General features: G+C 35.9%; 1 protein-coding gene across 3 annotated transcripts in view; it reads right to left on the minus strand.

Annotated features, from left to right (window-relative positions):
* Nucleotides 1–1,021: 1,021 nt before the first annotated feature.
* The window catches only part of NCK1 (NCK adaptor protein 1), a 123,838-nt gene continuing 106,361 nt past the window's right edge, over nucleotides 1,022–18,498 (minus strand). For all 3 annotated transcript variants that reach the window (XM_049870488.1, XM_049870486.1, XM_049870487.1), the window contains exons 3-4: nucleotides 4,596–5,308; nucleotides 1,022–1,664 (exon numbers count right to left, since the gene is read on the minus strand). In XM_049870488.1, the coding sequence (XP_049726445.1) occupies nucleotides 1,470–1,664; nucleotides 4,596–5,308 (908 nt within the window). In that variant the 3' untranslated portion in view covers nucleotides 1,022–1,469. The remainder of the gene's footprint in view (nucleotides 1,665–4,595; nucleotides 5,309–18,498) is intronic.

The raw sequence follows: 18,498 nt of genomic DNA on the forward strand, positions 1-18,498 counted from the left end.
AAAACTCATGAATTAGACAACTTCAATTTTAACATCAGTAATTCTGGGGTATTAAATGTTTTATAACATATCAAAGGACAGAAATATTACTATGTTTAGGTAACACTGGGAAAATTTTTAAGAGATCATATGACTTCCTACCATTTACTAAGTTTTATGGTTTTAGGAAGTATTTCCAAAAAAAAATTGGAAGTTACTTTGCTTAAATTTAAATCTTCAGAATTAAATTTCAAAATGAGGGAAAAAGTGAGCTGTAACCGTAAAATACGTGTTCTCTTCTGTGACCAACAGAAGTGGATTCAATACTTTACAGTGACTTCTCATTCATACACCCAAAATCCTGTTTCGTGAACAAAACATAATAGATAGACCTGTAAAAATAAGATTTAAAAAATAATATAATTTTTGCTAATCATGAGCACATCTCATCTTTCCCTCAGGTACCGGGGTATTTAAGAAAAATACATCAATTTTAATGTCCTAGCCAAGAAATCTGACAGTTGAATGGAGGACATGAAAATAGGAAATAGTAGGCCTGATACTTAAAATGATGTTTAAAAAGTAAAACAAGTATCACTTCACCTCCTATTTTCCCCCAAACTCGGTGATGGCTTATTTCACATTGGCACAAACATAGCATGTCCTAATACAAGATGCTTTGGTAAAGTAACACTAAAAAAGAAAGAAGAAAAAAACACACTAGAGCATCCACTTACAGTTTGAAAAGCTAAATATCTGAGACTGCTTTGTTCTCCTGAATAGCCAGATGAAACAGAAGCACCAAAAAAATTCTTAAGAATTCAGTGATTTTGTTTCCAACAGTTGTCAATTAAAATTGTACAAGATGTTTTCCAACCTACATCCAATCTGTTTTTACTTTACCTTGAAAACAATGAATGGATTTTTTAAAATAATGGCATATACAACATAATGTGGTATTTACAAAGATCTGTGACAAATACAATGCCTGAAAATAATTTCTATTTTTTCATTTATTATTGCTATTCAGTCACAGAAGAGATGAACACTCTCCAAGGTTTTTATTTTAGCGTATGTCATATATTGATATAAGAATTTTATATGAAGGAAAACCATGTGGAACAACCAATTAAAAGGATGCCCTTGCAAGGAAATAAAGGAAAGGCAATAAATTCTTCCATGTAAAGACTTCTGATTTGCATTTTTTGATTTTTTCAAAATACAAAACCTTAATATTAGAAGCAAAGAGAAAAACGGTAAAGAAGAAAACCCTAAAGCAGACTAAGTAATTGCTTTATGCAGTTGCTCTGCATACACAGTACATGTGCATGTGCTGAGTTATAATAAAAATATGTATGTATTATATAGTCAATTCTCATACAGCGTTAGAAACAGTAATATCCAATCAAGCATGACTGAACTGACATTTTCTCCGTCTTCAATTATATGACAAATTAAAGCTGTGTGGCAGTCATTTCTGGTCAGCAACATCATGATAAATGCTTGACAAGATATAATTTTTCTCCTTGTTCGCTTGTAAAAATTGGTGCTTTTTTGTAATGTTCTACAAGTTCTTCCATGGTGCTGAATTTTCGCTGCCCAATGCAGTAGACAGTCTCTTTCAGCTGGACTTTAAAATGCTTGTTTTTCCCCTGTGCTTTTAGTGAAACTGAGAAATCATTTGGCTAAAAGAGAAAAAACATCTACGGTAAGCATTTTGAAAGGTATCTATTAGCATTTTTATATTAAACTATTAATAAGAAGAGCTAAAATTTGACCACTTACTAAGTACTAAAAAAAAAAAAAAAATAGACACTGCTAAATTATTTACATAGATTATCTCTTTTACTCATCAAAACAAACACATTTTACAGGTAAGAAAACTGAGGCTCAGAGAAGATAACTTGCCCAAGATCATCCATCTAGTTAACAAGAGAGCTAGGATTCAAACCCAAGCAGTCGGACTCCAGAGTCTAACTAACATGCTCTACAAAACACTACAGCAAATCCTTTATTTTAACATTTGAAGGACAGAACTACCTGCTCCAGTTAAGATTGCTGGGAAAACAAGTGAGAAAATCCAAGATCCTTTTCAATTCATAGTGAGTAGTTGCTGTCTTAAAGATAATACTCTGAATTCTCATAAAGGACACACAGATGAGAATTAATCTAAATCCTAATGAGGAATCACAAACTCAAATGCCTACCAAAAAAAAAAAAAAAACCCCAAACCCCATTGCCGTTGAGTGGATTCTGACTCATATCATAGTGACCCTACAGGACAGAGTAGAACTGCCCCATAGGGTTTCCAAGGAGCACCTGGTAGATTTGAACTGCCAACCTTTTGGTAAGCAGCCGAGCTCTTAACCACTGTGTCACCAGGGCTCCCAAATGCCTATAAGGGTGAGAAAAATTAAATAAGTGAGAATAGGAGTCAGGCTGGATGGACATGGGGAACATCAGTGCATAGCTACCCTAAGGGAGGTGGTCACTTCTCAGCTGTGATTGTTGCCTTATGGGAATATAAGCTCAATGTTGCAGGTTCCTATTTTACAAAGAAGTCTGAATTTTTAATAATATTCCAATATTTCAGTGTTGCCAATGAATTCAAATGTTTAAAAAAAAATGTGCAAGACAAACAAAATATGCCCATGTGAGACCCCTACACTAAAGATTATAATGCTGAAAAGAATAGTATATTTTGGCTAATATCTATGCTTAACTACTCAAAAGAAATGATACTGTATTCAAGCTACTTTCTTAGGTGTTTTTGGTTTTTTTAACCTAACATTCTACTAAATAGTCTCTATCAACCCCAGAAGCCTCTTTCTATGCAGTTACTCTCAAAGTTTCAAACAGTGAGCTTTTTTTGGATAAACATCCCATATTTACATGGTTACTTTTTTACCACCCATTCTAAGGTCAGTCTGTTTCTAAACCCCTCTGCCCACTGCTTGCCCTGGAAAGTAAGGGCTACCTCAGGCATTTAGCAGAAAATGGATCTAATCACTTGTTCCTTCCATCAACCACTTGTTCTTCTGGGGGGTTAGGTACAGGCTCCATTTTCCTGACTTTCACATCTCAATCTCTCTCAAAGACTGTGACTGTCTGTCTCATACCCACACCACACGGAGACAGGTTTTCTTCTCTTTTTCAACCTTTTGTAAATTATACATTCACTTCTGTACACAAAACCAGTATTAATAATGATTTGGTAAGTGAAAAAGTAGTGATATTCTTTATGCAAAAAAAGGCCATACACAGTCCCCAGTCCCCAAAAGACCTCATATGGCTATACTGATATTCAATTTTTACGGTTTTATAGTTTTGTTTTACCTTTAATCTACCCATATAATTTACATTTTTTAAATTGAATTTTAGATGAAAGTTTACAGAGCAAACTAGCTTCTCATCCAACAGTTAGTACACATATTGTTTTATGACATGGGTTACCAAGCCCACAACATGTCAACACTCTCCCTGCTTGACCCTGGGTTCCCTATTACCAGCTTTCCTGTCCCCTCCTGTCTTCTAGTCCTTGCCCCTGGGTTGATGTGCCCCTTTAGTCTTGTTCTGTTTTATGGGCCTATCTAATCTTTGGCTGATGGATGAACCTCAGGAGTGACTTCGTTACTGAGCTAAAAGGGTGTCCAGGGGCCATACTCTTGGGATTTCTCCAGTCTTTGTCAGGCCAGTAAGTCTGATCTTTTTTTGTGAGTTAGAATTTTATTCTACATTTTCCAGCTCTGTCTGGGACCTTCTACTGTGATCCCTATCAGAGCAATCCCAATAATTTACCTTTTATTGCAAATTCGTTTCAAATATATTAAGTGTTAAGATAGGTTTTTGAGGCATATAATAAAAGTGCTTTCTAGTTTCCAAACAACCAATTTATGAAGAAATTTAAAGATCACTTTTTTTTTTAGGGACTTCCTGTATTATAAAAACTGTTGTTGTTAGCTGCTGTCAAGTCAGCTTCAACTCATGGGGCATTATATATAACAGAACACTGCCCTGTCCTTCACCATCTTCATGATTGCTGGTATATTAGAAGGACTAGAGTAATTACACTCTTACACGTCGCATACAATATGCAATTTAAGGATTGTTTTTCCAGTTTAGTTTACTGTACCATTCTACTCTCAATGAAGAATCGATGTCCAATTTTCTCCATTTTTCAGTTTAATGCAACAGAAAATATTTCAGGAATGCAAAACCAACAGAGCTAGACGAGGCCATATCTAGTGTAGAATGCCAGGACAAAATTTTATTCAAAATAAATACTTTTGGAAACAACATTGACTTTAGCTTACTAGCTGACTGACTTTAGAGAGGAGTCCCTACATGGCAAACAGAATGTGCTCAGCTGCTAACCAAAAGGGTGAAGGTTCAAGTCCACCCAGGGGCACCTTAGAAAAAGGGCCTGGCAATCTACTTCTGGAAAATCAGCCACTGAAAAGCCTATGGAGTGCTCTGATACGCATGGGGTTATCATGAGTCAGAATCAACTTGATGGCGACTGGTAACTTTAAGTACGCCACACTTAACCTCTCTAACCCTCTATTTTTTTTAATACTCAGAGCACTGTTTTCATTTACCTTTGTAAACCAACTTACCGAAGATTCACTATCACGAATGAGGAAATCCCCTTCGTGCCCTCTTTCATTCAATGCTATTTCTGCTTGATGCCTGGTGACTTTACCATAATACCATGGGTTGCCAGCAAACTTTCCGGTGAGTGAGGGCCTAATGTAGTCACACTGTGGAGGTGATGGTTCCAAACCTGAGGTTAATGGATTATTCTGCATAATGGTAACATAGTTTTTTGGCACCAGACCAATCATTCCATTGATCTTCCTGCATTTCCACCACTCGGGGTCATTTTCTGGTTTTTCAATAACATCCATTACATCTCCTTTTTCAAAATTAAGTTCTTCATCATTGGACGAGCTGAATGGGTAAAGAGCCTGTACCACATGCAACACTTGCCCAGTATTTAGGTTACTGACGACAGCTGCTAATTTCTCTGACAGGGAACCCACATGGTCACCCAAAGGACTATCACCTTCTTCAGTTACATAGTTTGAAGGGAACCATCCAACTTGTCCATTGTAGCTTCCTCTCCACCACCCATCACTACATTTCTCCATGACAATCACCTTCGTGCCTTTTATCAAAGATAACTCATCTTCTCTCTCAGCCATGTAGTTAAATTTCACATAAGCAGGCATGTTGAGGTCATAGAGACGTTCTCCTGCGTCAACAAAGCTGTCATCAGCAGGAGATGCAGAGTCTGGCACACTAGGTTTTCTTTTCACTTTTCCAATGCCTGTTTAAATAAAAAGGGGGAATGAGAAAAGAACATAAAACAATGATTACCAAAAAAAAAAAGTCATCATTAAAAAAGGATCTATGTGCATATTTTTTTAAGCCTTTGTACTTAACAAATTTTTATGTGGTATATTGCTTTGGAAATATGATGCAAATTCTCTTTTCATACTCAAATAAGGACTTAATTTCAGTTATTATATGACAGTTTACCTACTCATCTTTTCTCTTACTCAAGTCCCTGAAATAACTACATAATCATATAGTAACATTGTTCTAAATTAATGAATTTTCTCTTAAGTGAAATATAGATTATTTCTGCCATATTTACAATCTATGTATACAAAGGCACTCCTAACTCCATACTCCTGTCTTCATTTATTAACCTAGATTCTGCAATTAGCTATATGGAAATAAAACAATAACTTAAATTATAATTTGATGTACAATATTGTACTCATGTCTGGGTACTCTTTCCATTTGCCTTTTTAATTCTCAGATCTAGGCTTTGGAGTGCTCACACATCCCGATTTTAAAACCTACTACAAAGCTAAGCTACAGTAATCAATACAGTGTAATACCAGCATAAAGGTTAGACATACAGACCAATGGAATAGAACTGAGAGTTTCCTGAAATAAACCTATACATAGATGGTCAATTGATTTTCAACAAGGGTGCCATGACCATCATTCAATGGGGAAAGAATGGTCACTTCAACAAGTGGTGTTTGGATAATTTGATCTCTACATGCAAAAGAATGAAGTTGGACTCTTACCTCACACTGTAATACTAAAATCAACCCAAAATGGATCAAATACTAAATGTAAGAGCTAAAACCATGAATGTCTTACAAGAAAACATAGGAGTAAATCTTTTTTTTTAAAAATAATGAGTAAATCTTTATGACTTTGAGTTTGGCAATGGATTCTTACATATGACACCAAAAGCACAAGCAACAAAACAAAAAATAGATAAAACATCATCAAAATTAAAAACTTTTGTTTATCAATGGACACTATGAAAAAAGTAAAAAGACCATCTACAGAACTGGGAGAAGATCTTTGCAAATCGTATACCTCGTTAGGGTCTAGTATCCAGAAATAAAGAACTCTTAGAAGTCAACAACAAAAAGACAAACAACCCAATTTAAAAAATGGGCAAAGGACTTGAACAGACATTTCTCCAAAAAAAAGATACACAAATAGCCAACAAGCACATGAAAAGAGGTTCAACATCATTAGTCATCAGGGAAACGCTAATCAATGATATACCACTTCACAATGTTAAAATGGCCATTAAAAAAAAGGAAAATAACAAGTGTTGGTGAGGATACAGAGAAATTGAGACCCTCATTTAATGTTGGTAGTAATGTAAAATGGTGCTGTCGCTATGGAAAACAGACTGGCAGTTCCTCAAAAACATACAATTACTATATTACCCAGCAATCCACTCCTAGGTATATATCCAAAAGAACTAAAAACAGGGACTCCAACAAATGTTTGCACACAAATATTCATAGTAGGACTATTCACAAAAGCCAAAGGGTGGAAACGACCTAAATGTCCACCAACAGAGGAATGCATAAACAAATTGTGACTATATACATACAGTGGAATATTATTCAGCCATAAAAAGGATAAAGTATTGATACATGCTACAACATGGATGACCCTTGAAAACTTTATGCTAAGTGAAAAAAGCCAGACATAAAAGGTCACCTAATGTATGCTTCTATTTATATGAATATTCAGAATAGGTAAACCCATAAGGACAGCAGATTGGTGGCTGCCAGGGGCTGGAGGAAGGAGGAAATATAGAGTAACTGCTTAGTAGGCACGGGATTTCCTTTTGGGCTAATGAAAATGTTTTAGAACTAGATAATGATTACACAACATTGTTAAAGTACTAGATACCACTGAATTGTACACTTTAAAGTGGTTAATCTTATGTTACGTGAATTTTACCTCAATAAAAAGCTTTTTTTAAGTTCCACATCAAATCCTTAGAGTCATCTTACCATACCTGCTCACTGCCAACACTTTCATTCCCACTATTCCAGCTCTAGTTCAGGACTGTTATGTCATGCCGGAGTCTCCACTAACTTCCTAACTAGTCTCCTTATCAATCCAATCTCTCCTGGCTTCAAACCCTCATCACTATCAACCAGTCTAATCTTCCTATAAATACAACTTCAACCACATTTTTCCACTGCTCAAAAGCAACAGTGACTCTTCACTGCCTAAGAGATGAAGAGAAATATCTGCATAGAATCTAGGGCCCTATCTATATTGTCCTCAGCCTTCCTTTCCAGGATTATTACATGGAATATTGAAAAAAGCATAGGCCTTGGAATCGGGCCATTGTTATCACTTACTAGCTGTGTTATCTTGAGCAAGCTTTTTCACTTTTCTGAGCTCAGAAATGGAATTTACCTCATGAGAATTATGTGAATTAAAAAAAATAAAGCTCATAGTACATATCATAAATGTTTTTTAAAAAGCATCTTTCTACAATACCTGCATCAAATCTACCCTAGATTCTAATAAAAATGAGCTACTTGAAATTCCCAGAATGTGTCCACTTTCCTGACTCATTTTCCCCCCAAAACCATATCATGTCTTCCAAATCATAAATTCCACCTTTCAAAAATACCCATTCAAAAAGTACTATCACAAATAACAACTTATTTATTATCTTATTAATCTTCCTGATCCATGTTTCTCAACATTCTTAATTTCCCACCTCTATTTTTTTTTTTTATCCCTAGGGATAACGTAAGCTCTCCTTTCTTAAAAAATCCTATTATCATTTTGTACATCTGAGGTACTTGTCATTATAGCTTTTGCTGTATTTGTCTTCTAAGCCCACTTACTATAGCATAAGCTTCCAGAGGGGCATGTTCTACATCTCACTGAACTTTTGCATTTCCTATAGCACCTAGAACTGTGCACACAGCAGATACTCAATAAATGTTTGCTCAATTCACTAAAATTGAATATAAAAAGAAATTTAAACCTCAAAATAAAGACTTGTCCCACATTATTTTTAAATTCTGAAAAAGATAAAAACAAATTAAAAATTATGAATAAAAGGAAGAAAGAATTTTTGGACATCAAGTCCCGGAGGGCTGGCGGGGCTGGGGGGGGGAACACCCAAAACTATATGTTTTAATCCTAAAGCCCAGAAATATTTCAGGGAACAAACATAACCTTAGAAAATTTGTTGTCTATGCAACACAAAGCCCTCTCTGCTCTCTTTTAAACATTTCTTCAGCCTTACACCTACTTTTCCCTGACACATTGATGCGCAACTAAAGCTACAGCCGTATCAAGCTCCTTAGTCACCAAACACCCTGTGCCTTTACACATGATGCTCTTCTGCTTCAAACACTGCTCATCCTCACTGAAGACTCAGACCAGTATCTTGTCCTCACTGAAGATCTCTCTTCCTAAAACAGTTGATGAACGTATTTCTACTATAACACTCAACACTGTGTATAACATTGTTTCCTTGAGTTCAAACACCATTTTCTTAATCATCTATCTTCAGTGCCTGGCCCATTCGAAATGTTCCATTAATGTTTACCATGTTTGTGACTGAACAAATATATAGGTAAACAAATATTCCTAGTCAGAAGATTGTACTATTCTCCAGCTTACAATTCTTTGAGAAGGGCCAGTTTATTGCCCTTTGTTTCTATTCCTAGAAAATGGTCCTTCCAATCTCCTGCTATCAGTGAGATGCTGTTGTTGTTGTCAGCTGCCTACATGTCGGCCCCTTACTAGTGGTGACCCCACGCACAATGAAATGAAACATTGCCCAGTCTTGCGCCATCCCCATGATCAGTTGCAGATTGGACCATTGTGATCCATAGGGTTTTCACTGGCTAATTTTTGGAAGTAGGTCTCCAGACCTTTCTCCCTAGTCTGTTTTAGTCTGGATTTTCCACCAAAACTTTTTCAGCATTATAGCAACACATCCTGCTGATGGACAGGTAGTGACTGAACATAAGGTACACTGGCCAGGAGTTGAATCCAGGTCTTCTGCAATCAATGAGATAGCAGATGCAAAAGTACTTTACAAAGTTATACAAATGTAAAGTATTAGTATCTCTTAGTTTCTGAATTATGTTACAAACACCAACAATTAGCTCCACAATGGTCTCGCTCAGATCAAATTATTATCTTTTTAAAAATCTTTCCAACCTCACAGTTAGTTCACTACCATCTTCTTCATCCCAATTAGTCCCTCTGAATCAACTCCCTCTAATTCACTGCTCATCTGACTTTAACTTTTCTGCTCTTTAGTCATAAAGGGTCCAGTAGAAAAACTCTAACAAAAGAAATCCCAAGTCTGAATTTTAGTTCTGCTACTTACTGGTTGTGTGATTTTAGTAAAGTGATTTAATCTTCTCTGAACTCCAGTTTGTTTGTAAAATGGTGAGGTGTAGTACCTACCTCATAAAATTTTTGTACATTATTTTTAAAAGTGTATATGTAAAGCACTTAGCACAGTGCACATAGCAGGTATTCAATAAGTGATATTACTTTCCTAGCTCCTGGTGCACTTTTCAAAATTACTCAAACCTTTATTATTCCATTGCATACCTAGACCTGGCTGGCATTGGAAAGGGGTGGTAAATCCTCCCTCTGCTCTAAACACCACAGATAAGAGAAGGGGCACAACTTTGAGGCAGTCACTTTCATCTTTACCTTTTTTAAGAAATTGTTAATAAAGTTTCCAAACTCCCCATCATTCTTATCCATTAATCTTAGTTCTCTCTTAGCGCAGCACTGTTTCTTAAACAGAACAATACATTAAGACACCTCAAAAGCTTTTACAAACCTGGTTAAGCACTGTGAATATTCCATCTTGACAAGATAGTTGTTCTCTTCCTGAGGCAAATCTTTTTCCAACCCTGGTTGTACAGTGGTTAGGAGCTATGGCTGCTAACCAAAAGGCTGGCAGTTCAAATCCACCAGCTGCTCCTTGGAAATGCTATGGGGTAGTTCTATAGGAAACTGTCTTATAGGGTTGTTATAAATTGGAATCAACTCAATAGCAATGGGTCTAATTCCTTAATGAACTGTAATTCTGTTCATTGTTCTTTTTCTCCAAAACTAGTTTCTCCTTCATGGATTTTCCCTGATTTCTACGACACATGTAAGGCTGTTCAGTTGTTTACCAGGACTATAAGACTTTTAGGGTTAGAAGGGACTTTCCGGGACCATCTAGTCTTGCTCAACTCATTGCTTTACAAATAAGAAACAGGAAATCAGGAAAGTTTAGTTATATACCCTAGGAACTAAGGAATTCCAACTCAACAAACATATGTTCTTTCCATTTAAACTTTTGTATTTTCATCTATCTGAAATAAAATACATAATTGATTTTTATTATTGTTTTATAAAAAAAATTGTGTTCTTTTGCATTTAAGGCTATTCTTTTGGCTACCACACCAGGAGCAAATATGCTGTTTCTTCCACTTTCTATGTCCATTCAGGGAGTAGATGGTTGAGTAGCCTGTGTCTACTTGGACAAGATGACCAGCAAAATAAATATAAGTTTGGGGGGTGCTGTAGGAATTCAGGAAAGTGATAGTTTCATTACAAATCTCAAAATCCTGAGCTTCAGTCTACAGATGCAATTAAAATTAACTATCAACTTGCTAGAATTCAACAGAAAGAATGATAGTTTTATCACTGTATTGATAAGATGATATACTGAATCACTGTATCAATGATACAACATACTCTTTTTATACCATTTCTGGCTGATTTTTGGTCAACATCACTTATAACCAAACCTAGAAATGAAACTTACCGTTATTATTAATAATAACTAACACCTGTCCCCAGCCTTCTTACCATGAGAGTTAATGATGTGTGATGGCTTACAGTAAAAATATGTTAACAAATGAATAAAACAAATGTTAAAAAACAAATGAATATAATTAAGTTCTCTAAAAGGAAAACTAAGCAAACTTTCTGAAAATGGAAACACAAAACTCTGAAAAAATTAACAACTTCCAAAAAGAGATATTCCAGAGAGACCGACCTGGCCACCAAAGCTAACTAAAACAAAGGACAGTTTTCATATTACAATTACAACATTCTTTTTCAACAAAGTACTTGCTCCTTTTCCATTTTGCCCTATTCCCTGTAATCTTTCGAGAGGTTATTCTTTGCTTCCTTAGATTCCTTATGCATAAGGGACTTCTACAATTCCTCTGTTCATTTTTATAGAAATACCACGCAACTGCTCAAGGAGATCAAATCAAGTCCACTACCATAAGATCATAAAAAGGCTGTCAGCAGACACAGATTAAACCAAAACCAAACCAAACCCATTGCTGTCAAGTCAATTCCAACGCATGGCGACCCTACAGGGCAGAACAGAACTGCCCCATAGAGTTTCCAAGCAGTATCTGGCGGATTCGAACCTTTTGGTTAGCAGCCATAGCTCTTAACTGCTACGCTACCAGGGCTTCCAGACACAGATTAGTCTCTTGTAAATTAGTATTAATATTACTTTATGAATCCCAAGAATTCACTATTTTCTTTTAATGTTTTTATTTTCTATGTACATAACTGCTCTCAGAACTCACTTCAAATATCTAATCTCAGGCACACCAAAATAGCAGTTTCTAGCAATCTTACATTGATTAAATCCAAATTCTTTTTCCTACTGACACCTTTATTAAATCCTATCTTTTATATTGTTCTAAAATTTAAGTGATAAGTACTAAAACAATGTCATATGAATTCATAGGATGAAGATGAAGGAATGCATTCACTCAATCCTTTCCCTCCTAATGTTTTTAGTATGTTTATAATTCATTTAATTCACTTCATATGTCTGTGTTAAGTTGAAGTTAGTAAATTAAAACTAAAACTGCATCAAATCCAAACTGTTTCTATCTTTTTCCTATTTGTTAAGCATTCATACTAAAACATTTAAAAATTATTTTACTTATCAAAAGTCAAAACAAATATTATTTGACATATCACCTATTCATAAACAACATAAAACATCAGCTTATATAAAAAGCCACCAGGTTCTCTGCAATGGGATTTTTCCTTTAAATTCACAAAGGAAAAAATCTAATTCAAAAAGCACAGTAAGAAAACTATGGATTTAACAAATAGATTGACTTACTGAAAAAATCTTTAAAGATGTTTAACAAGTCCATTTTGAATAAAAATCCAGTGTTCTCTTTGTCAGTTTGTTACAAAGCTCTGGATAATTTTCAGTGAGCTTCCTGGTCTGTTCTACAACACTGAAACTTCCCACACCCAGTCCATGTGACTTGGCCCACACCCAGGCAATAAAAACTTTTTCTGTGGCTTCTCTCTTTTCAAAAAAGTATTCCAAACAAGTATAGCATGATGGTCACAAATGTGACCTATTATTATTCAGACTTATTTTGGAAGAAGCACTTGAAGCATACACTTTTTTAATAGTTAAAAATATATTTTAGCATTCATTCTTTTGTTTACTCCTTAACTTTCAAACAATGCTTCTACCAGCACAATCACTGCAAAACAAATTCATTAATTGCACGGGACATTTAAGTTACCAAAAAGGGGTACAGAAATTCTGAGAAAGAGAAGGCCGACTCATGCAAAAGTTAGATTAAAATCATCACTATAGAAACCCAGAGACTACAGCCCTAAGACACTCTTCTGACCTGGAACTAAAGCCATTCCTTCAGAACACCTTTCAGCCAAACAATAGACAGGCCCATAAAATAAACCCGAACACCCAAGAGGAATGTGTTCCTTAGAACAATCAATTATACAAGATCAAAAGGATACCTGCCTAAAAGTAAAGACAAAAAGGCAGGAAGGGGTAGAAAATCTGATGAAGGAAATGGGCAACCCAGTGCTAGAAAAGGGGAGAGTGCTGACACATGATGGGGAATACAACCAATGTCATGGAACACTTTATGTACAAACTATCAAACGGGAAACTAATTTGCTCTGTAAACTTTCACCTAAAGCACAATAAAAAAAATTTTTTAAATCGTCATTATACAGGTTAACCATATAATCCATAACTTAAAATAGAATGTTCCTAAACACCCTGGAGGTGTTTAGGAACAGTAGGTAGGTAGCAGTAACTGCAATACAGTAATAAAGTTAACAAAGATTTTCTAAAACTTGAATATATAAAAAGATGTGCTAAAACTGTCTCAATATCAGAAAATAGTAATTAAAGTTTGTTAAGAGTATTAACAAATAATTGTAATTTGGCTTTTTAAAAAGGTACATGCAATAGTATCTACAATTGGGATTATTTCTTCTTTGCTTGATAACGTTAGTTTTTTTTTTTTTTTTTTCTATCTTTTGTTAATAACTGTCACATTTGCTCCAGTCCTGGGATACAAGTATCCTTTTTAAAAGGAACAAACAAATCTAGATATGGCCCTAGTCCCTTCTATGCTTTTATCGCTATCATGAGACAGAGCCCCCACAGCGCTGTATTCTTCCTCCACTACAGTGTTGTACTGAAAAATCATTTCCTTTGTTGGGCTCCTCCAACCCCCAGCTTTGCTTATGCTTGGAGATTGTATGTAAATCCCATTGCACCTGTGTAGTATGATTAAGAAATTTGCTGACATAACTTAAAAGAACTCCTTACTTCTAATCTCCTTTAAAAGAGTAACTTGCCTGCCAGCCCTTACTGAGCAGTCTTGGTGGTGGTGGTGCCCGTGGCGGCGGCAGTGGCAGCGGCAGCGGCAGCAGCAGCGGCAGCAGCAGCGGCAGCAGCGACCGGCTCCATTTCCTTGTATAACAAAATAAAGGTGCCTTCCTTTCTCCCATCTTGATCTCTCGTTTATTGGCTAATATAAGTCATGCCAACCACAAACCTGGGGTTTCTACCTGGTAACATTTCTGACAAGCCAGCCAGGAGCCATCTGCTCGGTTCCTTAGATGGGAAAGACTGTCTCCAATGACTAGCGCCACCAGATTTCTCCTGGAGACCTTATACCAAAAAAAAAAAAAAAAAACCAAACCCAGTGCCGTGGAGTCAATTCCGACTCATAGCGACCCTACGGCAGCTCTCAAAGTGGATCCCCCCCAAGGATCCAAACGATGGCTCTGCGAGAGACACTAAACACACCTGGGTTATTTGGTAAGTGCCTAGGTAAGGCCTTAGAAGATGCCAAGAAGAGGGAGAAATTGACCATTGAGGGCATTAGGAATCTGAGGTTATTTGGTAAGTAACAGGGTAATTCTTAAGTAAGGCCTTAGCAGAGTTCCAAAAAGCGGGAGAAACTGACCACTGAGGGCATGAAGAATCTGAGGTTATTTGGTAAACAACAGGGTAATTCCTAGGTTAAGGCCTTAGAAGAGTCCCAAGAAGCAGGAGGAATTGACCACTGAGGGCATAAAATGCTAAGGTACCTGTTAAATTGGTGCACTAGATTAGGCTGTGTGAATGTGTAAGTCTGTGTACCCTGAGAATGGGGAACGTTCAAGGGATCCTGGAATGCAGCCTGCTAAGATGGATCCTTAAGAGGTGGGCACAGAGACTCGGACAGACATGGCTCTCGCAGCATGCCTATCCCTTTCCTACTTTTGCCTCTTTAAACATATACCAAATAAAACATTTCTTTTTGGTTTTACTAAAACTTTGTGGTGTTTCCACCCTACAAGAGTTAATGATGTAGCCGCTGCAGGGATTCTAAAACCAGGAATCCAGTCAATCTCGAGAAGACCTGGACTGCGGAGCAGAAGCAGGCAAAAAGAGAGGTCCTACCTTCTGGACCCAAGCATTGGCACTCCATGCCCCTTCAACACCAGTGGGATGAGTGCTCTCAGAAGACGAGCCTTTGCTTATTCTTTTTCTCATGTTTTCTTTGGCATATTTGTTTGAAAACCCAGTTGTTTGATTAAGGAGAATCTTAGGTTTTTGCTTCATCGTTTAAGACTGATATCTAATAATTCTTGGTGAGTGCAGTTTAGGTCCAGATTTGGGAGTTTAAAACCTCAAAGAGGTAATTCTATTTTCAAAGAGCTCTGAGCCACTATAAGCTGAAAAAATTCAGGCACGGGTCAACCAGTAAAACCCATTAGGATGGTCACTGGTACTCATCATGAGTGTTAAAGACTCCGGTGACTGGATATGATGGTTGCGAGACAGGCTAGAGCGCTAGGCTGCCTGCCACCCACAAGCAAACTCTCACGCAATGAAGGTACACATTGGTCTAAGCAAAACACTGTCGAAGCCCCACGGCATTCCTTGTTAGGTAGGGTTCTTTTTGTGACTCAGCCAAAACCTGGAAAATAGTGTTTTGTTTTGCCAAACTTGTGGGGTGGGGGAGGTAGCAGCTCCCAACCTCTTTTGCCAAATTCTCAGGGGTGGTGGCAGTTCCTGACCTGTGTTATGAAATTTACAGGGAGAAATGGCAGCACCATACCTGTTTTATGATACAGTTTCTCAATGAAGGATCACAATAGTATTCCTCCATCTGACGCTCTGGCAAGTTAATAAGTTTTATCTAAAACCTGTTATTTCCGTTGAATTGAGTCGATCTTAGTAAAAATTGCTATACTTACTTAAAGAAACTAGAATCCCCATATCCTTGTTTTGTATAGTATTCTTTGGTAAGTTTATGTGGTCCTTCTGTCTTGTTTTGATCTGAGAGCTTGCTTCTGGTCTAGAGCATTGTGTCTAAGTTTCTGTCTTGTATCAGGTTAGAGGCTATGGCTGAGAACTGCTGGTTTTTTTTTTTTTTTTTTTTTTAAGGCTTAGAACCTCAGTTCTTTCCTCATCAAGAAAAACTGTCTTGTGTCTGTCTTATGATTTAGATTTTTAGTTGCCACACTGAAGAACTTTATGTTTAAGTCACTCTTAAAAGTAAAACCTAAGTAACTTAAGCTAGATAGTATATGAAATGTGTTTTATATAAGGAAAAAAACATTTCTCTTAAAATAAAACTAGCAGTTCCAGAATGGGTAAAAGAAAAAAAAAAAAAAAAGACATAGGACAAGCCTGGAATAAAAAAAAAAAAGGCTAGCCAAGAACTGATGGATTCATTTACAAAACTGCTGAAGAGTTTTGGTATTTACTGGGTAGACAGCCTTTCAAATATCTAGATCAATTTAAACATATGTAAATAAATCAGAATGGCCTAATCTTGTCTTCTACCATGAGTCAAAATAGGGAGGGTGGAGCAACATCAAGATTCCCTGGTCCCCAGTCCCCAAGGTCATAATGCTTCAAGAAGTTTACTATAGTTATCAGAAATTGGGTGGATCTCAATCATAAAAAGAATTGTAAACAAGTTCTCTCTATTGTAGGGAAATTTTAAGAAGCCAGAAAAATAGAAATCACAATGAGACACACCTGAAATGGCCTGGGAAAATGTTTCCAACCCTAGTCAGACACTTAAGGTTATATCCATATGAATGAATTGGTCAACTGACCAGAGGCTGTGATTTCGAAAGCCAGTTGATAAAATTTTTAAGGGCTAAAATCTGGTTGGAAAACTATGAGAAATAGTAAAAGTTGAATGAAAACTTAAAATGTTTGAAAAGACTTTCTTTCAACAACAGTTATGTTTTATGGTATACAGGCAAATTCTAAAACCTTTTAGGTAACTTACTGACATTAAATTGTGTTGATAAATATTTGTCATAATTTAAGCTTATATGATCTTGCTTTTTATGCCACAAGAGAAAGGATATATATATATATGTGTGTGTGTGTATATCTGGGTATGATAATGAGTTCATTTTTGCCATTTAAAGGAATGCACTACAAGAGGTATGTTAACAAAGACAATGTTTAAGAGGTTTATTAAAAAGAAATTTACTTGACAGGGTCAAAACTTTATCTGACTAAAGTTAAATGGTTTAATTTATGAGATTTTTAGGAGCTTTAAAGTTAAAATATAAAGCAAAGAATTGGGTTTCTTCCTGTTAAAATAACCAAATTTTTTTTGATTGCTAAGTTTAAGGGTTAATTTATTCTTCGTGTAATCTGTCTCAAAGACAAAGGTTCAGTCTCTCGTTAGAATAAGATTCCTGAGCTGAAAACAAAGCCACATGGTTTTAGGGGGGAAAAAAAGCTAAGGATTTTACTTTAAAATCTTTGGTTAAATAACTTCAGTATTGTTCCACGGTCACCTACAATAAAACTCCTGACAACTCTGAAACTTCATGGAAAGCCACAAAAAACTTTTTTAAAGGAAAGCACTAAAAAGTTTTATTTAATAAATTATATTGAATGTGTTGTCAAAAAAAAAAAAAAGCAAAAAAGGCATGATTCTCTCTGGGTTAAAATTTGTGTGTATTTCCTCTTGTGTTTTTGCCAAATATTAGAGAGAAAACACATAATATTATGTCATAATTTTATTATTATTTCTAACTTGGTCGCAACTTTATCAAAGCCGATGGTTTTGTTTGGGAATTCACATCATTTACCTATGAAGTTTGTTTTTATTACTATGCAGGTATAGGAAACCAAAACCAAACCCAGTGCTGCTGAGTCGATTCCGACTCATAATACCACCAGGCTTTCCGATGATGAGATGATTATGAATCTTGGTATAGTCTTGCTATATCCTGACTATATGGTATTATGCCGCAAGATTATTATGTATTATATCTGAAGCTCTTTTAAAAATACGGTTAATGATTATACTTAGAAATATTTTTATCTAAAGTTTTTTTTTTTAAATGGTTTTATTTGGCCTTTACTCTTTGTAACTAATTTCTCTCAGGTCTTTCACTATAAAAGTATTATTCTTATAAATTAATCACGACCATATTAAGTTTTGTCATCTATAGTAAGTTTTTACTTTGCTGATTTGCTGAAAATGTTTGACCAAAATATCTCAAAAAGATGGACTATATTGTACTTGCAAAAAGGTCTGTGACGAGGCTGAATAAAATTTCCAGAACTCTAATGTAGAAGCTGGTGGATTCACAGACTATAGCCAATCCAGAATCACATGGAACAAAAATTAACTAAATACAACTGAGTAAAAAAATACTATGGGTTTTATGCAGGAACACTGCTGATGTTTTAATATCCTACTTTCTGGATATAAGAAGCTATTTTCCTTTCTCCTGAATTATTTAACAAATGGGTTTAGATATTTTAAGTCTTGAATTAGGTCTCTCATGAAAACAGTTTTGGGACACTTCTGCTTCTGCGAAAGTGACCCATGACTGTTA

The sequence above is a fragment of the Elephas maximus genome, chromosome 26 (genome assembly GCF_024166365.1).
Source record: "Elephas maximus indicus isolate mEleMax1 chromosome 26, mEleMax1 primary haplotype, whole genome shotgun sequence".
Classification (NCBI taxonomy): Eukaryota; Metazoa; Chordata; class Mammalia; order Proboscidea; family Elephantidae; genus Elephas; species Elephas maximus.